Source organism: Cygnus atratus, chromosome 17 (assembly GCF_013377495.2).
Source record: "Cygnus atratus isolate AKBS03 ecotype Queensland, Australia chromosome 17, CAtr_DNAZoo_HiC_assembly, whole genome shotgun sequence".
Taxonomy (NCBI): Eukaryota; Metazoa; Chordata; class Aves; order Anseriformes; family Anatidae; genus Cygnus; species Cygnus atratus.
Window position 1 is genome coordinate 6,675,713 of NC_066378.1, and position 26,394 is coordinate 6,702,106.

The window sequence follows — 26,394 nt, forward strand, 5'->3', positions numbered from 1 at the left end:
TTCAGTGGATCAGCTTTAAAAGCAAGCTTTCTATTTAAGAGTGAAAAAGATAAATGTTTCATGGAAACAAGGTCCCTAACCAGACTCTATAAAAGCACTAACAAAAGCCCCATACGCTTTGAATACTTTAACAGGAACACCAAAGAACATCAATTTCACCAGTGATCAGGAACCCACTATAAACCTAAGTCACTGAACAGCTAACAATGTTGGTGTCTGACATTCCTAACATGCTCCTGTGTTCCCCTCATCTTGCTCATCTGCATGCAGTTCTCTTATCATAAGAGCAGGCTGATTGTTTCCAGCATTGAAGTTGACATTTATTACACACTACCACGTGTTTGCTTTACTAACCTTGACACCTATCTCCATCTGTTGTCCCACTTATGCATACAATTATCAAAAGGAACATCTTACAAGATTTACTTTAGGGATAAATTATTATAATTCACCCACCACTACTGTAACTGCCTTCCGGTGCCCTACAAAATCCATGTTGGTTTTCCATCCATCTCTCTCGATGATCTGAGCAGTAGGTCCAGAATTATTCATGGCATGAGCAGAAACAAGATAGTGACCATCAGGCGACCAGCTAAGACGCAACACATGTGTTGTCCCTCCACACTGATGAAATAAATGAAAAAACATACTAAAACTTTAAGCATATCTGGCAAAAAAAAAAAACATTTTTAATGCAAACTACTTCTATTTTAGATTTAGGAAATATATGATTACTAAGTCTTCTGCGACTATACAAGAATGACAATACAATTCTCAGCACATCAAACATGTTTATACAGGCGATGTAGCGTAACTTATGAAGCCCTAACAAAAGGAGGAAAAGGAATCCAGAGTACTATTTTTAGAAGAAACAAAATGCAAGTCTTTTTGCATACAGCACGCTCAGTATTTATCACAGTCCTAGTTAGTGACATGGCTGCAGCATACCAACTGCTAACAATCAGACTTCAGGTTTCAACACCAGATCCCATGTATTCACGCATTTACAGTCTATTATTAAGAGTAATTGCACTAACCACGATACCGTAAGATCACTGCAAAACACTCCACGCACTAAGCACCAGCTTCTGTCCTCATAAATTTGACCTCCTGATTAAAGTCATCACATAAGCACAGCCCTAGGATGCCAGACCAAAGATCCCTATCCTAAGTATTTGCCTTGTTTCTGGTAGTGGCCAATAGACAATGCATAGAAAAGAATGCAAGAACAATGCAGTATGCCAATACTTACTCAGAATGACTTCTACATTTCCAGGAATTTACATGTTTCCACATCCCATGTATACCTTTGGTATCCACAACATTCAGTAGCAACAAGAGTCTCAATTTAATCATATGTTGTATGAGAAAGTAGCTCCCCTCCCACCCTTCTTTTGAATCTACCGTCAGATAGTTTGATTTGACTTGGCACTGTGAAATTAACTAATGCTTCTGCAGAACTGGAGTTACTCTTACAATTTTCATTCACTCTATAGGAATTTACTTTGGTAAAACATTCTGAAGTACCTCATCAAAGGGTTTTGTAATGCTAGTTTCCAATTGCCAGTCCATCGTCCGCCACACCTTCAAACTTCGATCATCAGCCTGAGAGGCAATATATTTTCCAACAGGATCCCAGGTCAGCCCTTTCACTAAGCCAGAATGCCCCTTTAAAGTGGCGAGAATTTCTGTACACACAGACAAAAAAAAAAAGAGAAGAGTGTGGTTACTATTATCCCTTTTAGGACAGACTGTTCAAGAGCTCTATGAGAGCTTGTTTAAAAAGCATATTGAACGTAACCTCTTTTAATGTACAAATGACAACATAGCAATAAAACTGGAACATACACTTAAGCTTAGAGTGTACAAAAAAGTGGTAAAGAAAACTGTTGACAGCATAAGGGGTCCAAAACTCTTTATAAAAAAATACATCAAAGCAGTAAGAGAAGTCTAGCAGAGCCCAGACAGTTTAGAATAACATGTTCAAGCAATGGAAAACAGCAGTTTAGATGGAATTTTAGTTAAATATTCATCCTTTCCTCTGTACACAAAGATTATCACAACAAATTCAACTTTTTCAAAGTCATGACTGAAGAGACACACAAGCCTGGCAGACCTGGTAACCTATTTTCAGTCACTCTCTTGCTTATCAGTCTGTTAGAGAACAGGCTGAGAGCACTGCACAGGCTACACAGTTAGCTTGAAAGTATAAAACCTCCGGCGTCAGTACTGGGAGCAACCCTAAAATAAACTGCAGTGTCTGAGCAACACACAATGGGAGTTTTAGCTTATATCAAGTTATGTGATAAGAAGCAGCCAAATAAAGGCACACTTTTCTTAACTGCTGTGGACCCTTGCAGGTCAGCTGGAAGCCTTGGGACTTAGTGAATTGCCAGCACTGCAGCAATGGAAGAAGCAAAAGGGCCATCAAATGCAAGACTGTAAAATGTAAACGCAAGAATGTAAGTAGCTTTTGCTACTGTGACAGAAGAGGGTTCTAAGGCTCCCCTAGCCCTTCCTTCTTCCCCCTCATTATGTAAGGCCACACTGGTTACTTAATATCAAGCTGAAGTTGTATACATTTAGGATACTGCAGAGATGGCAAAGAAAATGCACCTAATAATGACCTTCATGTGAGATCAGGAGCATAATCTGCGTGTAACTGTAGTCTACAGAAGCATGGAATCCAATGCACACCAACAACCAAATTTGGAACAGGGACTGACTCACCATATTGCAAGCATGCCATCTCATAAGACAGACAACCCATTGTCACACAGACATTTTCACAGTCCATGACATACACCCATGGAGGGGATAATTTGTTCCAAGGCATTACATACTTGCACATCTGAAATGTAAGATTTCTCACCTGGAAATTTCACAGCATTCCAGATGACAACAGTGTTATCCACACTACACGATGCCAACCAAGCATCGTGTGGAGACCATGCTACATCCATGACATCTGTTTGGAAAAAATGTAAGACATCGTCAGTAATCAGAGAATCCAAAAATCTTTTTAAAAATAACTTGTGGTGCAACACTTTCTCCATCACAGAGAAATGACTATTTCTGAGTACCAGTAGAGTGGAAGGTAAGAAAGAATATAGCAAAATGAGATTGAGGTACTCCGATTTATAATGTTTAATGACACACACACATCCAAGACAGAATGCAGTATTTAGTGATTATAGGAAGTACTAAAGCCTGTATAAAGTACTTCATCTTGATTTGAATGAAAAAGGAACAGATACTGCAATGTAATCACTTTATTCCAGCATACCTGGACTGACCAAAGTGATTTTTAATCTTGATTTCATTCATAGTTCACATCAGCAAGTGGAAAATGCATTTGAAATTACCTGACTTATTCATCTTTTGCATTGCACTTTAGTAATTTTTTCTAAATGAATCCTAATATTCTGTTTTACATAACTTTATCTTTTGCCTATCAAGACATTATAGTGAAATATAAATGTCTTAATTAATAGTTATTCTATTACACAGTTTGCCAGGAGTTACTCGCCAAATTGGCATTTGATTAAAAATGACATTTTTGTTAGATTTTTACTGTTGCCACTAAAATTACCAACTTGCCGCTAAATTTATGTTTTGAGCATGAAAACACAGTAGTACACATTTTGAAAAACTAGTTTCCATTTTGAATTATGTTCATTCTGCATCTGTTAACTTACCCCCTGAATGGCTTCTGAGAATTGATACACACCTCCACTGCTCAACATTAGTAAGTTTGCTACTAGAACCAAACACAGTGCTCGGTCCAATATATCTAATTAAAATAGAAACAACAGTTAGCAACAGAACCACATCATGTTTTTCACAGTTTCTTTCTAAAGAGTATCAGCTGCACGGTACAATTCTATTTTATATTCAGTTATTCCTGCAATAAATTAAAAAAACAAATATTTTTATAGAAAGTAATTCCAGTTATTAAAAAACCCTGGCTTCAGTAAAATTTATAATGCCCACCAATAGCAAAAAAATGCTAGTATTTAAGCTAACTCTTCAAATCTCATCATGAAGTTTTCTTCAATGCCAGAAGAAAATGTCTTAACCCCTAGACAGGAATGGGAGTGCCCAGGTAGAAACACACTCCAGCCCAAGAAACAGGACAATACACTAAATCTCCAGTATCAGTGATGCGATACCACAGGTTTCAGCTCCATACACCCTAATAGACTAGACAGTGTGACGTATTTGAAATAAAATACAAAATTGAGAAGGAGGAAACATGCTTACGCGGCTCGTTTCCACACCATAATCAATTTGTCATCTCCCCCTGAAGCCAAGTAAACTCCATTGTTTGACCATCGCACACAGTTCACACAAGCTGAAATGTAGAAAATGTAGAAAAGAGTTTATAAGAAGAAAAATGAGAACAGACCATTCTAGACTGGGGTACAGAATTTATAATAAGCAAAGATAGACAGGAGATGTTTAGGATTTACGTGTGCTTTTTCCTCTCAAAGCAGTTATTCTGTCTGCTTTAGATAAATGAATTGGTACTTATCTGTCAGTAACAGTTGAGAAACTTAGTTTTAAAAACTATTCATTATTTAAAAAAGCTTCACCAAAAGCGGTTCAAAAGGAGAAAGATTAATATTAATCTAAGAAAAGAAACTGCTTGTTGTAAATTAAGTGGGATTAAGAAGGAAAAGACAAAAACAAGCATCTTGAAGAAAAAAAGAGGGACGGCTTATTCAGGTAACCATATTTCTTTTACATATAATATGCAAAAAATATGCAGAATATTCTAGAACTATAATTGATATACTTCATGTATTGTTTCCTTTACATTTATTCTTTCTTTTGATCTTTCTTTCAGAGCTCACCAGTTTCTCAGAATGTGCATTATCAATTACCTTGTGGTCACTGCTGGAATAAGTTTACAGGGAGATTTCCAACAGTATCTGTATTTCTCTATACATTATTCCACATCTTAACGAAATTTTCTACTGAACATCTAAAAACGTATGTATACAAAATATGACACCCCTCTGCTGTATTTTATTTATTCTTTACCACTGGACAGGACATGCTTTTTGTAATCACAAACAAATATAATGCTTTAGCAAATTACCACCAGTCAGTAAAAAAAAAAAAAAAAAGATCTGTTACCTAAGTGATTGTCCATCTGACAAAGCATCTTGGGAATATTTTCATTCTTTTCATCTTCCTCTTTCAGGACAGGAGCCATATTCCAGATCACAACTTTCCCAGAATCCTGGCCTACAGGTGAACAAAAAGACCCTTGTCTTAAATACACGCAAAAGGCAAAAGAGCTTTTCAACTTAATATCTGTTCCAGAACAGTCAGATTTTGTTACTACTGCAGTGGGAACTTCGGAAATATTTAAATACAGATGCCATTCTGATATAATTACAGTCAGAAGCACTTCATTTTTCTCAAAGCTACTGGAAAGTAAATTAAAAAGCTGTGTTAAAAAAAAATCATACATAATGTAATGACTGTAGATATCAATGATACCAACTATAAGGATGAACTGTTTATAGTAAAATTGCATTTAACAGGAGAGAAGATGCATTCAAAATCTAAATTGCAATTATTGCAGCTAACAAAATTATTATTTGGGTTACAATACTGAATAATTTTGCATACATTTCTTGAGCTATTCCATTTATATAATTGGATTTTCTTGACCCAATAGCTCTACTATTTAGCAGTTCAAAAAGCCAAACTTCACATTCAGTTCCTTTTCAAATAAAAAAAGAAATTTGACCATTATGAGCATAACTCAATTATCGCAGCCATTATCTCAATGGATGTCCAAGAGGATGAGCAGATCAAAAAATGTAACCCTTCCTTCTACAGTAAAAATAGTACTTTTAAATACATATTAATGACTTAGATATCTGAAAAACAGTTGATTATGTAAGTGATATGTTTTTAAAAGGGACAGAATGATTAATGTGTTGTAAAGGCACAAGACCATTGTAGCCCAAAATTCTGGCTTCTATCAGTACGTAAGCATACCTTGTCCTCCTGTTGCAAACTTGGTCCCATCTGGGTGAATGTCCACTGAAAATATTGGCTTTCCTGAAATTTGAGAACAAGAAGGAACATACTGAATTGTTTTACAGTCAAAAGAATGTAGCAATGCCAACAGAACCATAAGTCTTCCGGTTAGTGAATAGCCTTCTTCTTCCAAAAGCTATAGTCGTAAGAAATACAGCTGATTAAAAGAGTTGAAAGCAACCTGAAGATAAGAAGGACAGCCTATTAAAAGTGTATATGGAAGTTACCATGCCATAACAAACCAGTAATAACCAAGGAGACTTAATCCAGCAGGATATGCCAAATGCCTCAAAGCAAAATAATACCACAATACATGCGCCAACAAAGTAAAATTGTATTTGAGTAAGGAATTTCTTCCAGGTTTCTACAGTTCATTATCTGACAACCTGAAGAAAGTTTTGGTTTGGTTTCTGTTGTTTTTTTTTTTCCCCAAATCCTCTCCAATCACAGATCACATGTGTTTGTCACAAAATTGCCCATCTCAAACTAAAATTCTGTTGTTATGAAATGCGCCTATGCAAAGCCTAACTTTTAACTTTATAGTTTCCATATTGAAAAAGGAAGACTAACTCCAATATTACTCTTCAAACCTTCAGTTCTCTAGATGCAACTTCTTTCAGAAGAAAACTAATAATTCTATAAAACTTAAGCCCTATAACAAATAGCCAACAGAGTTGGGGAACAGCTTTGGAAACCAGACAACCCTTGCTCTCAGCTTATTCTGCTCTGATGCACTGGATTACATACCCTCTCCTATGTGCTCACCACTCTTTCAGCCTTTGCAGAAAGAGAAGGGAGAAGGCAGAAGAAAACTTACTGTCTTGCAATGATACCCAAAAAGCTAATACTAAGGATTACTTGAGGGAATGCATGATTTCCACACTCAAATAACTTCTGGCACCAGTCTGACCATTTACAAACCAGAATGCTTCTGTAAGCAAGACCACACACACGTCAGTATAAGACAATTTGTCATAACAGCCAAAAGAACAAGTACCCACACACCAAAATTACTTCGGTGTAAATTTCCCATGGATGTAAATTCTTGGATTGTATCTTCATATGTTTAGACATAAATGATAAAACTGTAGAATTTATCCAGATCATCCAATCATTGGTTTGATGCTGCAACTGTATCATTTGTATTCCTTGACATTAATCTGCTAACAAAACCCGTGTCCCAATATCCAGTATTTCTTACTTCTTTCAAGAGATACGTATTCTGCTTCGTGTATTTTCTCTATGTTGACTTGTTTTAAGATTTATTTAATTTGGATTTGTATTGCAACACTGACATGTGATTCCCCTTAAAATTTTTACAGGCAGCCAAGCAAAGACCTTAACCAGAGTAAGATGGCACTCAACTTGCATTCCTTCCAAGTCCTTTAAACCACATAAAACACAAACTCAGATTTAGCTGTGTTTTTTCTTCAGATTGTTGTGTTTGAATCTATCTTTTATTCTGCTAACTTGAACGTAACATATATGGCTAAGCTGGATACTTTCAGAAGTGCAGGCAGGAAGCAAACGTTTTGCCCTACCCAAGATGTAGAAGTTCACTTAAATTAAACCAGTGCATCATTTAAACTACTTTAAACCACTGATAAAGAAACAGGTCATTCTGTAGACCTTACAGGTGGAAGAGGTTAGCTTTTTAATCTGTCAACAATCTTAAGCATCTTAAGCAAGAAGTTACTATGCTTTCAGGTCTACCATCAGACATGAGAGTACAGTGCTCCCTCCAGCGAGCCCTTTATCAAAGACGTTTTAAGGTTGTTAGCCAGGTACTGACCTGACTCATTTTGCCTACATATCATTCACAGAAACAGGAAACTGTTCCCCAGCAAGTCAGAGGGAACAACCACCTCCAGTACAGGGGCATCGATAAGCAGAACTATGGCTTCCAGAGCCAACACAGCACCTATGAACGAAGCTTCAGAGTTTAGGCAGTTTGTAGTTAAACAATAGTGCATTTAAAATTGGTTTAACAGATGCAGCTGTCTCATACATGAAGACTTGTTCTAGTAAATATAATTATATATTGACAGATATAACATCTTGCTTGCCTCTCTACCCTTCCTTCCCTGATCTGCTCTGATTCTACCACGCTGCCCTTCCCAAAAGCCTGCATTAAACAGCAGCCGTGACCAAAGCATGCACTGTTACATGTCTGACAGACACATCAGCTTCTCATTATTCACGCAAAACAGATATACTATACATTCTAAATAACTGAAATAAGTCATTGCACCTGTTGCTTTGCAGAAATTACTGACAATGTAGTTTTATTTTGCCTTTACTGGGTCTTAAAACTAGCATATATCTGATTTCTACCTTATCTCAGGAGCACAATCCTTGAGAAGCAGTAACATCAGCCCTCCTCTTTGTTCTAGGGAAAGTTTTTGCACAGATCCACAAATGGGGCTGACGATATTTAGCAAATTGCTTTACTTACAGAGTCAGAGGTAACCTGGATACAGATTCACCATAAAAGCCTAAAATTAGCCACATCAGAGAAAATGTCCTTCTGGACCAGCACTCTGTGTTCAGAAACCAGCACTAGATACTCCCCAGGGATCTGTACAACTGCAAGCACACGGTGCTTCTTCCCCAGGGGAATCTTCAAGCTCCAGAAATCTGCAACTTTCACTTCTTGAACCAGAAGCAGGATGTCTGCATTCAGCAGCCATCAGCCTTTTGTTCTATAAATTCACCAGGCCATTTCTCAGGTCCATAATTACCACCATCAACAGCCCCCGACACAGAGACCCACAGCTCAACCACAGGCTCTGAAGAACCACCTGCTTCCCGAATCCTGTACTTATGTCTGTTATTTCAACACCCCTTAATTCTTGTTCAGGGAAAAAGTAAACCAAAAATCACTTGACATTCACCCTGTTTCTGCCACTCACAACTCTACACATATTCACTGCATCTCCAGCTCAGTCCTCCTGTTCCTGGCCTGAAGAGTCCAGGCCTACCTGGCCATTCCTTGCACTAAAGTTGCTTCTCACTGCTGATCATTCTGGTGACTCCTCTACAAGACTCCTTCAGTTCTCCTACATGATTTTTCTCACTAGAGATATTAGCTTACTAACCCCAGTTCCAGATTTCTTAGAGCTCCTACAAATAAGATGCTTTCATTTTCCATATACAGGAAATCTGTCCAACTACACCCAGCCTCGGCCTGTCACGCCCTCTCCTTAACAGACATTTTGCATTAGTCAAAATACAAACACTAACTGCAAAATGCCATGTCACATACTGGCACAGCAGAATAATTATATTGTCTGGATCTGGACAAAATATTATTTAGAGGCCAACCTGGATTTTATTTCAAACTGCTTTGGATTCAAGATGAGGGGGTAACGTAACTAAACAAGGACTGCTCAGCTGTTTGGAGCCCACAGCTTTTGGCCCACACCACTTTCACAAGTGCTCGTCCAGTTCAGCTATAACTTTTTAAAAGTGGATGAAGGCATAAGCTTAAGCTGTGATGAGCAGCCCAGAGGGGAGAGCAACCACTGGTGAACCAGCTCAGGACCACAGGGCACCAGGACTTTGCTCCCGGCTCTGGCTGTGACCACTGCTGGGTGAGCACGAACAGCCACGTCTGGATGTCTGCAGGGAACAGTAGCTACTGGATGCAGAAGCCTGAGCTTCTACCACCTGGGTGAAAAAGATCATTCTCATCCATTTGTCAGGCAGCAGCACCACTACACATTTCAGCACCAGAAAGTGAGGAAACTCACAGTGGTATAAACCAAGCTAGACAGCACCTAACTTGGACCCCGTGGCTAACCTTCAGGCAGAAGCCGTAGCTTTACTACAGAAAGCAGCGCATCACTGCCTCAAACGAATCCACTTCCTATTTAGCACAAATACCACACGAATTTTCACATCACTTTTGGTACAGTCTTATTCATGCGTTCAGAAATAGGTAAACACACGCGGAGTTCGCAGTGGCAATTCAAAGTTTCCCTGGTAGTGGTAAGGGGCATTAAGCTGAAACGCACTGACTTGGAAAGGAAAATCCTCCCAGCAACCTGTCCCAGAGCTGCGCATGCTCACAGCTTCTTGGCTATCAAGAAGCACGGAGCTTGTCTTGATTAAATTAGATTACGTGGTCTTGAAAAAGGGAATCACTAGTAAGGCTACACTTATGAACGTATATTAATTCTTTTAAGATCTAAAAGGAATTCCTTAATGTATTTAAATCAGTACTTGTTCAATACCTTAATGCCTTTCTATATCCCTTAAATAAAGATGTTAACTTCAACAATCACTAGGTTGTCAGCACAAGTAAGCCAAGACTTTTGCTTCCAGTTTTATCAATCTAGAGATGTAAAATGATTTTAAAAAGAGAGAGAAGAGATTACATGATTACAAGACAGAAATTCAACAAGATGCAATCATTATCTGGGAGCTTTTTCCTCCCTTTCACGGCTATCAAGGCAATGCCATTTACAGTGGTGGATAACGGTCACAAGTTAAAGCTATAAAACTTGTTCTATACTACTTGTGGTTTATAAACTGATCACAGATACTGGGTTTTTCCTCATTTCCTTCATTTTCTCAGAGTAACGAAGAAGCAGCCATTATTTAATAGTAACTGCTTCCTTTCCCGGGTCTGTGTCCTTATCTGATTACACTGTTAGATCCTGCTGAAACGAGCCACGAGGCACCAGGTCCCTCTTCAAAACTGACTGAATGCTGTCCCATGCTTGTAGTTGAAGACGTTTTGAATTTCATACAAGTAATTAAGCATCAAACCAAAATATAAGTGATGCTTAAATAGTAACATTAAATTGTAAGCGTGTTTTAAGATGTTTTTCCCCCCATTCCTGTTGTAATTTCTAAAACAATTAGTTGACGTTATTGAAGTTCCCAACATCACATTGCATGAGGAAGCAAACCAGGTCCATTAAAACCAGAACACCTTGTGACAGACCACATGTCCTGTTGGATTCTTTGCTTAAAGAACCTAAACACATATGATATACTTGTTTGGTTTTTAACTTCAGGCTATGATCAATAAAATAAAATGACTATGTGAATTTTTACCACAACATGAATGAGCTTCTATTTATTTTGCTTCCAGCCCGTCTCAGATACAACATCCACCATGACTCACATATCAATTTAAATATTTACATTCCACCATTACAGCTTGAAGAGATAATAAACTCTATGCCTGTATTTAAACAAAAGCAGGCTCCAATTTCTACAAGTTGTTATACACGAACAGCACCTTAGGGTTTGCAAGAGTTTCTTGGAATTGCATGGGACTTCCTTTCCAGTAGGGCTACGTGTTTGTCATCATCAAAGACCAGGGCCCTCAAAAACCTGTGTGCCAAATATGTCCATACAACTGTTGGATGCGTGACGCATCTTTACAGAGGTACTGAATGGAAGGAGAATCAAGCCACATGATCTGCACCTTACAGTTGTGCCCCCCCCCCATTAGATTGCACTTATCAATATTCTTTCCTGCTCCAAGTCAAAGAAACAGTGAGGAGATGAACACAATAATGAGAGTTTCATGCAATGAACTCACATTAATAGTGTGAAAAGCTTACAGAAAATCCATTTGAAGAATAAATATTTCCAATAAATACTCACACAATGCAGCATTAAGAACTCCAAGACAAAAACCAGTCAAGCCAAAATGTGCTAAAGTGCTTTTATAGTAAATGCAGTGTCTCAGCTGAGCAGCATGAGAATCCCAGGTGCATTGAACTTACTTGCTGCAACACTGACTTCTGTTGTCTACTATCTCATACAGACTGTATGCCTGTGAGCATCATCAAACTTGTTCTTGCCAGTTCAGTAACATACAAATCCCAAAACTGAGTGGAGGGGAAGGAAGAGGTAGGAATGACAGCACCAAACGAGTGCACGCAGAAGCCAGTCATGATCTGGACTCTTGCTCATGTACCAACACCAGTGAAGCAACCTCTTCTGACAGCAGGGAAAACAAAAAGAGTAAGGGCTACCAACAAGTAGTCCGCAACATAAATACTGACCCTGTTTCTGGAGAAGTATCAGAGCAAATATGTAGGCCCATTAACAGTGATGGGTACGGCTTCTATGCAGCCATCCCTGCAGGATCTGGGACCTGGGTATGTTAAAATCGGCTGACTAAACTCACCCGGTTTTATTCTGCACTCCTTGCCCCACGTGTAAGAAGACATGAACGTTATGTAGTCCTGTAAGTGTTAGCAGACCTTAAAGCATTTTAGAAACGAAGCCAGTGATGAATGTCTGTCATAGTTTCACCACCTACAAAACAAAGCAACTTGCCCAAACTCATCCCAGCAGGACAGTGGTAGAAAAACAAAATCTGGGACTACCACAGCCCTGTCTACAGCATTATCCACTAAAGAAAGTACCATAAGCCTTTATAAATGGAACCTAACTGCAAATTGCTTGGCAGAAGATGCTTTTCTACAATTCACAAGCTGATACCAAAACAGAATACTGAAAACTGCTACATATTTCAAATACTTACCCATACCAAAAGATACATGCATTAAAGAAGTAAGGAGAGAAGTTAAAGGTCTACTAATCTGTGATCTGCACAGACTTAGGCCAAAAGGTTTTATCCAGCTGCTCATAACCGGGCTCCAGAGAGACAGAGGACAGCCTGCACACAAGCAGGCAAAGATCAAGATGCAAAGGTTGCATTCATTTAGATTAACCAAGTAAAAATATAAGGAACACTTCAAATAAAGCACTTCCACTATTCTTCCAGTCCACTACTACCTTTCATTAAGGGTCTAGGTTCATTATGGTCCATGGAGGGTAGTTCAAGTAAAGATGCATGGAAATTTCAACTTTAGGCTGAAGTTATTATTCTTAAAACCTGCAACTGCAACACGATCACAAAGACAATAAAGCATACAGAGCCAGCTATAAAGTTGCATCTATGTTTTTTAACTCAAAGCACATTTCTGCAGCTTGAATAAGCCAGCCTCCCGTGCGGTTTTATCTGGATACGAATCGGCCATGTGAGTCGTGCCACCAACATTTACCAATGTATAAAAATGGGCAGTTGAGATGGAGCTGTATGCGTGAATCCAAGGTTAAAACTTGCATGAACGAAAGTGAGCCCTTCACATGGGATTTCTTCTCCCTGCTAAACCAGGAACTATACGAGAATTACTCTGCAAACTGTAAGCAGTGCGAGCATGTAAGACCAATGCTATCTCATACCAGGCACCTCAGGGAAGCATACACATCCCTCAGACAGCACCAGCACTTCACCCCGAGCCTTCCAGCTCACAAAACCCTTGGGACTCCCCCAGGGGCAGCAGTCGGGACGCCCCAGCAGCCGGGGGGCCGCTCGCCCAGGCCCCCCCACAGGAGCTGTGCCCTCGCAGCCCGGAGGGGGCCCGGCCGGGCTCTCAGGGGCAGGGGCGCGGCGCACCTCGGGGCCCGTCCCGCACGGCGGCGGCAGCAGCAGCCCCTTCGGCCATCTTCCGAGGGCTTTCGCTTTTGCGCTCCCCGGGTCCCTCGACACCACGGGGCGGCCCCGTCCACCCGCAGCAGCCACTTGTTGCTCCCCCAAGCCCCATGCATCCCCCCAAACCCCATACACATTCCCCCAAACCCCTCGTACACCCCCAAAACCCCTCACACACCCCCAGATCCCCCCCCCACCGCCGAGCAGCGGCCTCCCGAGGCTCCCCCCCCTCGGCACCTGCCCCTCGGCACCTGCCCCCGCCGCCCCTCACCATTGTGGTTGACCCAGGTCGGCTTCAGGAGCTTCATTGTCTCCCGCCCGGGGCCCCCCGCCGGCCTCCGCCCTCGGGACCCCAGGGCGGCTCCTCCCGGGCTGCCTCGGCCGAACGAGCGGCGGAGCGAAGCGGAGCGGTGCGGAGCTCTCAGCGGCCGCCGGTCACCGCCGCGGCCCCGCGCCGCTCGCCGCTCTGCCCGCCCCCTCCGCCGGCCGGAGCCGCCTCAGCGCCGCTCCATGCCCCGGCGCCGCCCGTGCCGCAGCCGCCGCCGCCCGGCCGCATCCCCCGCTCGGCTCCCGGCAACGCCGGAACTCGGCGCCTTGGCAACCGCCTAAGCGGCCCGGCGGGAAACAGCGGCCCCCGAGCCGCGCCGTTCCTCACACACTCGCACGCCGCTCGGCACGGGGGGAGGCGCCGCCGCCGCCGCTCCGCCCCTAAGGGAGGGAGGGGACGGGCGGGCGCCCCCTGCCGGGCCCGGGGGTGGCGGCGGGGCTGGGGGCGGAGCGGGGGGAGGCGGCCCCTGGAGGGGGACGGGGGAGGTCGCAGCGCCCCCGCGGCGCGCTCGGTGCCGGTGGCGGCGGCTCGGGGGGTCGCCGTGAGGAGCCCCGAAGGGCTGGGGCCGGGCGCCGAGCCCCGGAGGAGCGGCCTCGGTGACGGGCGGAACGTTTGTGGGCCGAAACGGGGAGCCGCCGGAGCGCACGGGCGGAGCGGGACCGGGAGCGGGAGCGGGACGAGCCTGGAGCCATGCTGGCGGCGGCCCGGGGGCTCCGCCGGGCCTGGGCAGCGCCCGGCAGCGCCGCGCTCAGGTAGGGCTCGGCCGCATCCCCCGGCCCCGGGGACGGAGCCCTTTGCGCCGGGCTCCCCGCTTCGTCCCCTCCGGCGAGCCCCGGGGCTGGTCCCCGGACGGGCCTGGCTCCCCCGGGGCTCCCCCCGTGTCCTGGGCCTGCCCCGGCTGCGCCGCTCCCGCCGGGGCTGGGGGTTCTGGGGAGCTCCGGCCCTGTTTATTCTGGGCTGGTTCCGTTCCTCCACAACTCTGAAACGGGCCTTTGCCTGAGCTCGAGAGAATTAATCAAACCCGCTCAGTAGACCTAAAATGAATTTTTGTTTCACCTCTCAGTGCCCTGCGTAGTCTCAGCACTGAAAAGTGCAAATTTTGGCTTTAGTTACCTCATTGAAGAGTTAATCATTTCTATGCTGATGCTATATACTGTAGTGAATTAAGTAGTAAGAGACTAGAAATTCATTATTGTAGCATATGACTAATAAGTTATCTCTTGTGCTTTGCTGAATTAATGTGACTAAACTCAGTTTCTCCTAATGCTTTCTTTATGTTCCCTTTTCTTCTTTAGTTGCTGGCTGCCTCAGACGGTTCAGTTTCGAGGAAGTCACTGGGAGACATCACTGCTGGCGTTTAGAGCATCTCTCCCCATGAGGTGAGTGCAGTTGTCACTGAGTTGCGTAGAATTGTTTTCATCCTTAGGGGAATGTAATTTTTTTCCAAGTCCAAATTAATTTTTAAATATAGATGTTTGCACTTAAGATATTATATGCAGTAGTTAGAGCTGGTGGCCTCTTGAGAGTTTAATGGTAACCTATATAATAATTATTGCTTTATGCTTGTGAGTAGCTGTATTTGCTTCAACCACAGAATACAGGTGGAGATGTTCAGATTCAAGCTGTGCTCCAAAACTCCCTTTTGAGCAACATTTGTAACAAACGCCCAGCTGAACTGAAAATACTTGACTATTAAGGTGCTATGCTAGACAGCCCACATCGATGCATGTTACATTTTGGTATCCATGTTTTGTTCTGATGCAATTAGGTTTAAAATCCTGCTAGCTAGCAGCTACCCTCAGAGAGACCATTTCACATCCTGAAGGTTATTTGTGCATCTGCAGGTTTGTAGTGTTGCGGAGATAATGTGGCCTATGCTAGACATCTGAACACTGAACTGGAAACTGGGAGTTTCTGCATTCCAGAACTGGCTCATGCAGTAGCACAGAATAAATTACTGGCCACCCTATAAACGTAGTACGTCAGAGTTGCTATCTGTAAAGCAGGAATGATAACCCACGCATCTGTGTTTGTGGAATGTGGCATGTGTTATCTTGCACATAGTAGGTTTGTGTGTTAAGTACAGCAGTAGAGAAATACCTGCGTCCTGAGTTTGATTCCAAAGGTGGCAATTTTAAAAGGATGTGTACAACCACCCTCTCAGAGCCTTCTTTAATGTGAGATAGCAGGAATATTTGTAAACATGTTGCCTGCCTCGCTGCACTCTGAGCTAGTTGGAACCAATTCCAGCTCTACGTTTCTGGAACTTTGTAAGTCATTCTGACTTCTAGCACAGACCTTGAGGTTGCTCTTCTCAGACAGGTACAGTTCTGTTTGCAGAAAATCTCACAGGACGTATGACTGTCCCATACAAACTATATTACTTGAATAAAGCTAAAATTTCAATTAGGGACCAAGTAAAGCTATGGGAAGGAACAGTTCTTAAGAAGGTAAAGTGGATGTGAAAGTTGGTTGTGTTGAATTCAGTGACAGAGCATCTTTTTCTGCTCATGTAATTATTTATCTTGACAGAGCACAACCAAAGAAAAAAAAGAAGGTGGACGTAAGGAGAGAGCAAGCACAGAAGGATCGTATGAAAAAGAAGATCAAAAAGTTGGAAAAAGCTGCCCCAGAACTGATTCCAATTGAGGATTTTGAAACACCACTTAAGTACTCGGATAACAGCAGGTAAGTAACATTATCAGCATGAGCTGCATTTGTGGTGCGAACACTTCTAACATCTTCCTCTGCAAACCTGCAGTACAGTGCCAGCCTTTATATAAAGCATTACTGATTTCCGCTAGGACAAAAATGTGGAAAGCGAATTGTATTTGCTCCTGCTAAAAATACTGAAAAAAATAGTCACATGAATGTCCTGTTGGAAAGGCCATGGAAAACTTCCAAGACGGACATTGAAGGAAAGAAACGTATTACATTTTTAAAGAAAAATATTATTTTGTTTGTTTGCTTGCTGGTTTTTGGTAATTTGCTTTTCTGGGTGCAGTTGCAGGCCATTTCTCTATTACAATGCTATGTTTACTCGTCAACAGGGTGCGAAGTCTTCCCCCTCTGTCATTTGAAGAGACAGAAAGAAGAGTTTTACTTATGAAAAAGTGGTCTGCGTATAAACAGAAACAAGACAGGGCAGAAAAGCAAGCAATTCGGAGCCTTGTAGAAGCCCAACAAGAGGCACTAAAGGAACTGCGCCTTGAATCTGAGGAGCTCTATCAGGCAGCAATCAGACGAGATGAGGGGCTTTTCCCCTTTGAGAGAGAGGGACCTAATTATACCCCACCACTTCCTGGTTATGATCCTCCCGAAGGAAAATGCATTGATATCACCAAAGTGTATACGCAGTGACAGAAGAGTTTATTGTTCATCCGGCATAAGCTGCTCAGCCAACTGAAAAAGGAAAGAACGGAATGAGAATTAATTCCTTCTGCACGTTAAAACACTGTAGGTATGTGATGGTGAAAAAAAACATAGAACAGAATATCCTGTGTCTGCTGTCGTTGTTTTTAAACTGGCTACCTATGGAATAAAGCATCCAACAGAGCTAATCTACTTTAAATATATGCCATATTAGACCAAGGCAAACAAGTATTTCACTGAGTATTTTCTCTTTCTGGCCTTGTATTTCTTATCTCTCCGTGTGCTCCTGAGCAGCAGCATTTTTGTTCTGCATGAACCATAACTACAAAGGCATAGACTACAAAGACTAGCATGAGGAAATAATGTCACAGTCATCACAACAGAGACGACTAGCAGGGAGGCAGTAGCTGGCTGTTTACTGCCTTTGCTTCAAATTTCAGTGGTTTTTCATATAATAGATGGGAAATTGATGGAAAATGTACCTCGCCAATGCAAAAATTAGCTTTTTTTTTCCTTTTTTTTTAAATTTCCTTGTAAAGAGTGCATTAAGTCTCTAATAGTGTTTTCCCTAAAAACAGATCTCACTTCAGTCATTTGAACCTTTATTTTTGTAGTAATTTGAATACTGCCATAGACATATTTAAAAAGAACACATGCATTATTGTTCAAGAGCAGTTCCCCAACAGCAGGCATGTTTCAGGGTCTGCAACGTTATCCCACTGCATCAGAAGCTCTTAAGCACCACAGTACTGAATCTGGGTAGTGCCTTTTCAATGCCAGTGGCTGTGTCCTGAACTGTCAGGGAGGAGTCCCAGCTTGTTTTTATTTTCCCATCAGGCAGGCCCAGATGTTCCAACAATGCCTTCTTCCAACAATGTGCAACACCGGGCTTGTTGGGGAAGAGGAGCTGCTAATTTGAGAGTTTCCTGCTGCGTTGCTGAGATGAGATCCTAAAGCATAAGACAGTAGTAAAAGACTAAAATCAAACGCCTCACTTCTTGTAAAAAACAGTGGGTGTTTATTTAAACTTTAAGTATTTTTGAATGAGTGCTAAAGTACTGGTGGACAGAGCTATACGGCACCGAGCTACAGGTGTGTAATTTTGATATAATGCGATTAAAAAGCAGGACAGATGAGCACTGTATATCACATACTGACCAAACACAGCAAAGCGGTCGCATCACTTGGGATTGTCTTGGTCGAGCGGAAGGTACCAGTCAGGCGGCGGGCTCTTCCTGAACGTCCACACCGGGGCATATTTCTGCTTTTCCTCCACTCGGGCTCTTTCGCTCTTGCACAAAGCTTCCTGAAAGAGAGGCACAAACAGCGACGGCGCCGCGCTGGGCGCTCCGCTCTCACCGCGGGGAGAGCCCGAACGGAGGCTCCAGCCCCTTGGCTCCGCACCCCGGGGCGAGGCCCCGAGCCCCCCCCCCCGGGCGGTACCTGCGCGGCGGCGGCGCGGCCGCTCTCCCAGGCGCGGCAGGCGGCGTAGTCGTCCCGCCAGCGGGCGCAGGCCGGCAGCTGCCCGTGCGCGTAGTAGTGGTGGAAGGCGTGCCGCAGCCCGCGGCAGTGCCGCCACTCCCACCAGTAGTCCTCGCACGGCCGCGGTGGCTGCGGGCGGACGGGGCGCGTCAGCCGGCACCGGCCGAAGCCAGCCGAGCCCGGCCGAAGCCAGCCGAGCCGAGCCCCGCAGGACCCAGCCGAACCCTTCCGAGCCCCGCCGGACCCAGCCGAGCGCCCCCGGCCCCTCTCACCCGCCAGCTCTCGCCGCCGGCCATGCTGCCCCCTCCTCGCGCCCGCCCCCAGAGGGCGGCCCCCGCTCCGGCACGTGACCGCCCCGCCCCGCCCTCCCAGCCGCGGGTTCGAGGCTGGCCTCAGCCTGGTTCCGCCACCCACCCGCCCCGAAATCACCACAGCAGGCGGGCACGGTGGTTATTGAGGAACCTTTACTCCAGGATTCAAGGCATGACCGAGGAAGGAGCAGAGTTTTGCGGTTTTACTCAGCTACCCGCCGCCCCTCGCGGCTGAACGCAGCCCTGGGGCTGACGGCAGTGAGGTTCCTGCAGGCAGGGCTCTCCCTACGCCCTCAGGCAGAGCAGCCAGGTCTTGCCTCTCCCTACACCTGCCATCAGATTGCTACAACAGGTTATGGTATCTCAACTATTAAATGGCATGTTATTAATTATAAATATAAAAAGCAATTACAGGGGTCTGTGTCAGAGGCTGGGATTCCTTAGACTGCATCGTAACCCAACACCTGAAGCTAAGATCAAAGAGACTCCCTGCACGCCTAAGTGTTAGACTTCATTTGCACCACACCAAAAAGCTTACCTGAAATTGTGGCAAAACTTAGATAGAGGAAAGTATCAAGCACAGAGCAACAGGAAACCATCATCACTCAGGATATAAGAGGGTAGGATGTACTCTAACAATTAGACCTTTTAGTAAGGTAGAACTGGCTGGTTTTTCTTCTCAGGTTCATCCAAGATATGCTTTCCCTCTTTACAACACATACAAAGGACCGCTTCAGAATTCCTAGAACTTAATTTTCAACTGAAAATTAAGACAGTCTGACAGCACAGTGTTCCTGTGTTGCAACTGCAATAACTAAGATCCAATATGCTGCAATTGTTATTTTATTTTCCTCCTAACTGACCGATGGTTACACAACTTAGGGCTTTCTTCCCTTTTTGCGCAGGGACTGGCCTTCTCCTGAAAAGGCAATAAACCGACTTCCAGATTCATCCTGAATAAAGGAGAGAAGAAAAAGATTGTTATCTCTTTGCTCGCTGCTTATGCGTGATCAAAGCTGAGTGATCATTATAAAGAATGCTCCAACACAGCAGCAAAAGACTGTATATTTTTCACATCCTTAATCTATATAATAACCATTTTTTTCCTGAAAATAAAACATGAGCTCTTCTGTGACCTTTCGCTTACTTGGAACATGTATTCTCTGGCTTACTAAACTTATATTGGTCCTATCTTACATCAGCAAGCAAGGACATTGGAGATTGCTTTCATCTAAACCAAACTCACTAATACTGCTTTTTAATAGAAGTACTCTGGGAAAAATCAAGTATGGAGAGAGAAACCACACATTTGGGCAATGGTTTGAATGTTCTAACTGTGCAAAATTGGTAGGATCCAACTTCACTTACCTCTTCAACTTTCTTAACGAGTGGACGTGAGTTTCTAATGAATGTGATTCTACCAATCTTGAAGTCATAGTTGGGTATTCCTCTGGAAAAGCAGCATAAATGTATTATGAAAGAAGAAGTGTTACACCTACCTTCAGTGAAACGTGATCTAGAACACAGAGAGACCTATCCTATGCCTTTCAACACTGTACCAATACTGGCTGCAAAATTTTCATTATAAGTAATTCCAGATTTAAACCACTGAATTATTTCCTGAAGGTAGGCATACAGTACATAAAATAATGAGAAACTGATGTAGGAGGTTGTCTGTAGGCATGTTTATACATAGCCTGTGGTTTCCATGGGGCCAAGGACACCCTTTTCCAAAAGGGTTCAAATTTTATTGTGACATGCATAAATGATAAAACAAAACAACCACATCCCTGCACACTTCCATTAAATCTGAATTCAGAAGTTTTTGCAAAATCACACAGCTTGGCACTGGTTATCCACTCATCTCAAAAAAAGATTTCACTCTATGCCAAATTTCACATTAGAAAATTAACAGGGATTCTGTGCACCACTCAATCCAGCCCACCAGTCCAATCAATACCTGCTGCCTTTTCCCTCTTATCTTCTCCAGAACCAGAGTTAAGAAAGTTTTGGCAACATTTATTAACTTAGAATCTGCACCTTAAGTAGTTAGGGAAGTCAGAGTCTAAAAAGTAAGACTGTGTATTTTTAAATGCAAACTTTTAAGGAAATTAACTTGTTTATATTGTAGGAACATAAAAAAAATACACTCAAACACAGATCCTTCACTTGCTGACAACTGATTGAAAAAGACATACCTTCGAATATCTCCTGGTTTAATTGGTGATGGACTAGGCTCAACACCTTTCTTCTTGCCATCCAATCTGTTCCCAGAACCAGAGAATGCCTATGTACACAAACATGGGTTTTAATTTAACGGTATCTTATATTTGAGAGCACACCGCACAGAGATATTGCATTCTGTGAAAAACTTACTATCACCTTTATTTCTTTGATTCAGTATGTTTCTATTCAAAGTACATATAATAAGCGGATAAACCCTGGGTGTAGGAGTACGTCTCAGTCATCTCTTTATATACTGGCCTACTAAGGACAGCAAGTCACACCATTTCCGGCTGTAAACACCACAAAACAGTTACAGACACTTGCCAATTAATAACAACCACGCCTCTAAGAGTTCTTAGAGGTACTGGTATTTTGCAGTTGTTTGGAACAACATTCCCTCACGGTTTCACAACACTCAGAATAGAACATAGAGCACTTACACGAAATCCTACGTCGCTCACATATCCGCTGTGGTCTGCTTCGACATCCTGTGAGGGAAAAAGACAGGTTCATTGTGTTCATGTTGTGATAGGAGAAACAAATGAAAACTGTTCCGTATACTTCTTACCAAACAAAACTTTAGAAAAAACTATTTCCAAAAATCAACAGTTGTTAAACAACCGTCAACGAAGCAAAAGCAGCTGATCAGTAAAGTTTAGTCTTAAAAAAGTCCTTCAGGGAAAAAAAAATATGTTGGTGCTCACTGCTCCATCACAACTGAGTCAGATTACTAGAGAATGCGTTTTGTAAAACAGAAGCTTAACTTACTGTGGTATCTTCATGTTGTGCACTTCTTTCCGGTTCTTTGTACCCCAAAGGAGCATCAAAATCCACCTATTTAAGTAGGATAAATAAGCATGACTGATATTTCTCTCTTAATCATACGCTATATACTATTATTCCTCAAAACTCCACAAAATAACATTCCATTTTAATCTAGAAAGAACTAGGAAGAACCTAAATATTGTTATTTTACTTTGGAAAAAAAAAAAAAAAAAAGACTAAGCCTCCCAGGGATGAATCTTAGCATGCAATTGAAACAGACCAGTAAAACAGCACCCAGTGCCAATGGAGATTTAATCAAGACAGGCTCTTAAATAAGCCTCTATGGATTGTAAAACACGTTGAATCTAAACATGAAATTCCAGACACTGAAGTCACCTGATGGTACATGAAGTGAAGTGCAGATCATGATCAGAGACCAGAGGTGTGGTTACAAGGGTACATGGATTGCCTTCTCTATCCCATCTGATTGTGCCTTTCCTGCAGCACCAGACGTGGTTGGTGTGCAGTGCTACCACTGAACAAGATGCCCTGTCCTTTTGGGACAACACAGTAAAACCAGACTTCCCACAACAGTTTTAACTTACATTCATATCACATTCTATGATGGACACAGCCTTATCTGGTTTGGTCTCCATTACCCGAAGCTCATAGATCTGAAACAATTATGATAAATATTTTAAGATCGCACATCTTCAAATGGATGAAGGAGCTCAACTTACAAATAAGAAAAACATTGCTAAGCCTTTCCCTTCATTAAAAAAAAAGGTATGTAAAAGAACATGACAACAAAGATTTAAATTTGATTGCTGTTATGTTGGAGCTAGAGAACCTACATCTTACTGTACCTTGCTGTACTCTTGCTGCACCTTTATCTGCATTTTTTAATTTAAATTTTGGATTCAGGGTAATTTCTGTCCCATGATTTTTAAGAATGTCAACAGCATTAGTTTTTTTTCACTCACGAGCCAAAAACTAGTAGTTAAACATCAGCTCAGAAGAGGGCATAACTGACCCCCTTTTTTCTCCAATAGGAAACTGATTGTGTAACCTACCATCTGGGATTACTTGTCAACAATATTACACAGCTCCATGCTGATGAGTCAAGCACTAACACTCAACAACTGTGCTTAGTCTCCCAAATGATCAAATGTGTGTGCGCGCTGCCAAAAGCTTTACCTACTAATACTCATCTATAAAATCTGTTCACAACATGTAGTCAAAGTGGTCGTCATCTACTGAAATACAGAGTACTTTACATTGGACAGAATTTGTTTCATCAGATTGATGGTATCTAAAGGAAACCTACGTGGAATGGTGTTGTGTACCATACCTTCTCATTGTAGTTGATGGCAATAACGTCCCCAGTAGTTAGACAAGCAAAGTTTCTCAATGCATTTTCTAATCTTTGGAGTATGTTAAGATGAAATGTTTGTTTTCAGTGAAACATCAAAGCTTTCAAGTTACTATTTGATAAAACTCTGATTTGTGATCTATCAAATATGGCTTAAAAGTCATCAGCATGCAGACACTCTTTTAATAAATATTACGGTGTACAAGTCCTTCCGGACATGGTCTACCGGCCGCTTAACTCTTTGGACTTTCAGACGAGATTTATGCTTCTTCACACTCCAGGCTGTGCTTTGTGCCAGCAGTCTGCGATATAAGCTCTCTCCGATTTTTGTTTTCGGAAAGAGCAGTAGTAGTTACCTACTACTGGAAAAGCATGAGACACCTGAAAAGCTAGCCCTGCATCATTACAATTTGGGAGAAAACTTCTGTTCCCTTCTCCATTGTTGAATTGAAAGGATACACAGCTTTGGGGTTGGTGATGTCAAGAAAATCAGGACTCTGTGGCTGAAATTTTGAGTAAGTAGCAACTTGAAGATTAACACTCTCCACTTGTACCAGGCCTCCCTCTTCCAGCAGCAAGTTCTGCATCATCTGCAAGAAAGAAAACAAAGACGTAAACCAGTATGTTAACACTACTGATGTTTTTAATTCTCTTTCCTTGCATATACTTATATTTGCCAGGGCCACCATCTTCCCTGAAATGCATCAGTTTACAAAGTCTTAATTTCAGGAAGAAAACAGTCAGGTGCAGCTTAAATAGCAACCTGCTTTGCATACTTGGTTAAACTCCCACTGAGGGAAACCTGAGCTGTGACTGAAAGCTGCTTTATGAACATAACTAGCAAAGACATGCAATTTCAAGAACATTATGCCTCTTTAATATTACACTAGCAGCTCATTAATCCTGCTCTTCAGGTTTCGACAGTTCAGCACAAGACAACTCACCCAGTGTGGCAGGTAACATATGCCCTCATCAGCCACAAACTCAAGCACTCCACAGTGTGTCATTCGGTCTGAATTTTTATTGGTCAGCTTAAATAGCATCGGGTAAGTAATATTAAGTCGGCCTAACAAGAGAGGAGAAAAAATATTTGTTAAAAGCTACTAGCACATTTCTGAAGTTTTCAGAGATTGAACACTAGCAAAAGCACGGGCCATAGGAGAAGAGAGGACTCCCCCCCACCATTATTCCAACTTCTCAAAACTACAAATCCAGGAGTGAATGGAGATACCTGAATACTGTATTGCTATTGCACTTTGAGCTTTAAGCGCCTCTCCAACGTTTTCTCAGGCTCAGAGATCGGTATTTGCAGAGGAATCTATTATTCTATGCCCTTGTGGTATTATCAGTTAGTTCCTACCTATATTAACATCCCTGCCTATTTTAAGAATAGATCCTGACTTACTAGAATCACTGTGAGAAATGAGTTAAGACCAAAACTCAGAGGGGGAAAAAAGCCTCAGTTAAAGAGCCAAGTAAACATCATTAACCCTACTTTCAAAGTTCATTTTCACTTATTGTTTTTTGAAGACAGTATTTTGTTTCAGACAGCAGCATCCAGACAAAGCAGGTTGAGATTAAGAATCCACTGGACTAACTATTATATTGAGTATGCTATTAATACTTAATAAATATTGATTCATGTCTCAGGCAGCCTGACGCTTCAGATGTCTGTACTCAGACAGTCTCCCTCCACCCCTTTAATTCTGACAGACAAAATTCCTCTAAAATACATTTTCTGAACAACTTAGTCTCATAATCTCTATTTAGATTGGATTTAAATAGATAACTAAACAACCATGGTATTTGCTTATGCTTTTACTCATATTTTTAACAGTGTTATTCCAGAATAAAATATTCACTTACTGAGTTGATCCAAAGCAGAGGGTGGCATAATTACTGCAGAAATGAAAATGAAAGTAAGATTAGGAAAATTACAGCTGTATAAAGATAACATAGCATACCATTTCATCATTACATCACCTAGGATTACATTTGTTCTAAAAACTCCTGTAAGCTCATTTTTGAGCTAGAGATTCCAACAGAATCCATCAGTCACAAGTGTATCTGCTAGCCTGGAGATTTCAGAATTCAATCACAAATAAGAGAAGTCAAGGTTTTACAAACTGTAGCACTGAAGGAAGTGCTTCCTAGAGATAATTTTGTTTGTGGTTATAGGCATTCTTGAATTGATGCCAACTCAGAACATCACCTTATCCTGACAGCCTGAAATCAAGTCGGCCAATCTATTTTCTTTGTCCAAGCTAGGTGAGGTACAACAAGGAGGGGGCAGTGTCTTTAAGTGTAAGTTTCCACGGCTCACCATGGGCCCAGGAATTTGACAAGAGACTTTGAGAACAAAAAGAAAAGCGACTTTTAACGCTCACGGACCAGCTCGCCCCTTGGTAAAAGTTTTAATTAGACTGGTGCGAGAAAAGGCAAGCCCTTCTCTTTCCTCTCTCGGCTCCCACCCGCTGGGGCCCCCAGCCGGGAGCAGCCTCCCCAGGGCCGGCGAGGGCTCCGCGGCAGCGCTCGGCCCGCTCCACCAGCACCCTCCGCCAGGTTATTAGTCAGAAGAAAACAGGCACATACTCTTCCCGCCTTTCTCCACATCTGACCTGTCATTAGGCCCGGCTAGCATGGACACCGAGAAGCAGCGGTACTGCGTGGAGAAGCGGTTCTGGAACACGCGGGGGATCGGGTGATCGAACATGTTGAAGGAGAACTGCGGGGACAAACACACGCACCCCGCCGGGCCGCGGCGTCAGCACGGCTCCGAGCCCAGCGGGCCGTTACGGCCGCCCCGCGCCGTCCCCTGAGGGAACCCCTGAGGGAACCCCCCCGCTTCCCTCCCCCCCGGCCCGGGCCTCACCATGGCGGCGGAGCGGGGCCCGGCGGCGCTGCGGGCGGGCGGGCGCGGCCGCTCTGCCGCCGGACGGGGCGCAGCTCCCCGCCTCCGCGGGCCGCCCCCTCGCCGCGGCCATCTTGGGTGAGGGCGGAAGGCGGGGAGGGC

General features: G+C 42.9%; 4 protein-coding genes across 7 annotated transcripts in view; 1 reads left to right on the top strand and 3 right to left on the bottom strand.

Moving 5' to 3' along the window:
• LOC118253005 (protein HIRA) overlaps positions 1-13,959 on the bottom strand; it is a 34,415-nt gene extending 20,456 nt beyond the window's left edge. For both annotated transcript variants that reach the window (XM_035556924.2, XM_035556925.2), the window contains exons 1-8: positions 13,797-13,959; positions 6,019-6,081; positions 5,143-5,253; positions 4,264-4,354; positions 3,699-3,793; positions 2,873-2,968; positions 1,528-1,688; positions 457-624 (exon numbers count right to left, since the gene is read on the bottom strand). In XM_035556924.2, coding sequence (XP_035412817.1) covers positions 457-624; positions 1,528-1,688; positions 2,873-2,968; positions 3,699-3,793; positions 4,264-4,354; positions 5,143-5,253; positions 6,019-6,081; positions 13,797-13,833 — 822 coding nt within the window. In that variant the 5' untranslated portion in view covers positions 13,834-13,959. The remainder of the gene's footprint in view (positions 1-456; positions 625-1,527; positions 1,689-2,872; positions 2,969-3,698; positions 3,794-4,263; positions 4,355-5,142; positions 5,254-6,018; positions 6,082-13,796) is intronic.
• A 343-nt stretch (positions 13,960-14,302) lies between these two features.
• Positions 14,303-17,454, top strand: MRPL40 (mitochondrial ribosomal protein L40). Its single transcript, XM_035556920.2, has 4 exons — positions 14,303-14,605; positions 15,149-15,232; positions 16,386-16,541; positions 16,904-17,454. Exons 1-4 carry the CDS (start codon positions 14,544-14,546, stop codon positions 17,211-17,213), a joined length of 612 nt encoding a protein of 203 aa, XP_035412813.1. The 5' UTR covers positions 14,303-14,543; the 3' UTR covers positions 17,214-17,454.
• Positions 17,200-19,049, bottom strand: C17H22orf39 (chromosome 17 C22orf39 homolog). Of its 2 annotated transcripts, none has more exons than XM_035556923.2 (4): positions 18,980-19,049; positions 18,669-18,836; positions 18,384-18,531; positions 17,200-17,255 (listed from the first exon to the last, which is right to left on the bottom strand). In XM_035556923.2, exons 1-3 carry the CDS (start codon positions 19,001-19,003, stop codon positions 18,406-18,408), a joined length of 318 nt encoding a protein of 105 aa, XP_035412816.1. In that variant the 5' UTR covers positions 19,004-19,049; the 3' UTR covers positions 17,200-17,255; positions 18,384-18,405. The 2 variants fall into 2 exon arrangements, with proteins under 2 accessions (XP_035412816.1, XP_035412815.1); XM_035556922.2 differs by having other exon boundaries at positions 17,200-18,175.
• A 104-nt stretch (positions 19,050-19,153) lies between these two features.
• UFD1 (ubiquitin recognition factor in ER associated degradation 1) lies at positions 19,154-26,366 on the bottom strand. Of its 2 annotated transcripts, XM_035556904.2 has the most exons (12): positions 26,254-26,366; positions 25,974-26,106; positions 25,248-25,280; positions 24,326-24,447; positions 23,841-23,971; positions 23,361-23,433; positions 22,615-22,683; positions 22,013-22,078; positions 21,685-21,732; positions 21,217-21,305; positions 20,387-20,468; positions 19,154-19,971 (listed from the first exon to the last, which is right to left on the bottom strand). In XM_035556904.2, exons 1-12 carry the CDS (start codon positions 26,254-26,256, stop codon positions 19,897-19,899), a joined length of 924 nt encoding a protein of 307 aa, XP_035412797.1. In that variant the 5' UTR covers positions 26,257-26,366; the 3' UTR covers positions 19,154-19,896. The 2 variants fall into 2 exon arrangements, with proteins under 2 accessions (XP_035412797.1, XP_035412798.1); XM_035556905.2 differs by lacking the exon at positions 26,254-26,366 and having other exon boundaries at positions 26,000-26,106.
• Positions 26,367-26,394: the final 28 nt, after the last annotated feature.

Excerpts from the sequence above, each read along its gene's own strand:
- MRPL40 (XM_035556920.2), top strand. The coding sequence starts at position 14,544 with ATGCTGGCGGCGGCCCGGGGGCTCCGCCGGGCCTGGGCAGCGCCCGGC. Across the intron at positions 14,606-15,148 it reads CCCGGCAGCGCCGCGCTCAG|TTGCTGGCTGCCTCAGACGG; the intron begins GTAGGGCTCGGC and ends TTTCTTCTTTAG. Across the intron at positions 16,542-16,903 it reads AAGTACTCGGATAACAGCAG|GGTGCGAAGTCTTCCCCCTC; the intron begins GTAAGTAACATT and ends ACTCGTCAACAG.
- C17H22orf39 (XM_035556923.2), bottom strand. The coding sequence starts at position 19,003 with ATGGCCGGCGGCGAGAGCTGGCGG. Across the intron at positions 18,837-18,979 it reads CCGGCGGCGAGAGCTGGCGG|CCACCGCGGCCGTGCGAGGA; the intron begins GTGAGAGGGGCC and ends GTCCGCCCGCAG. Across the intron at positions 18,532-18,668 it reads GCCGCGCCGCCGCCGCGCAG|GAAGCTTTGTGCAAGAGCGA; the intron begins GTACCGCCCGGG and ends CCTCTCTTTCAG.
- UFD1 (XM_035556904.2), bottom strand. Across the intron at positions 22,684-23,360 it reads CCATCAACTACAATGAGAAG|ATCTATGAGCTTCGGGTAAT; the intron begins GTATGGTACACA and ends TAATTGTTTCAG. Across the intron at positions 21,306-21,684 it reads TGAGCGACGTAGGATTTCGT|GCATTCTCTGGTTCTGGGAA; the intron begins GTAAGTGCTCTA and ends TTGTGTACATAG.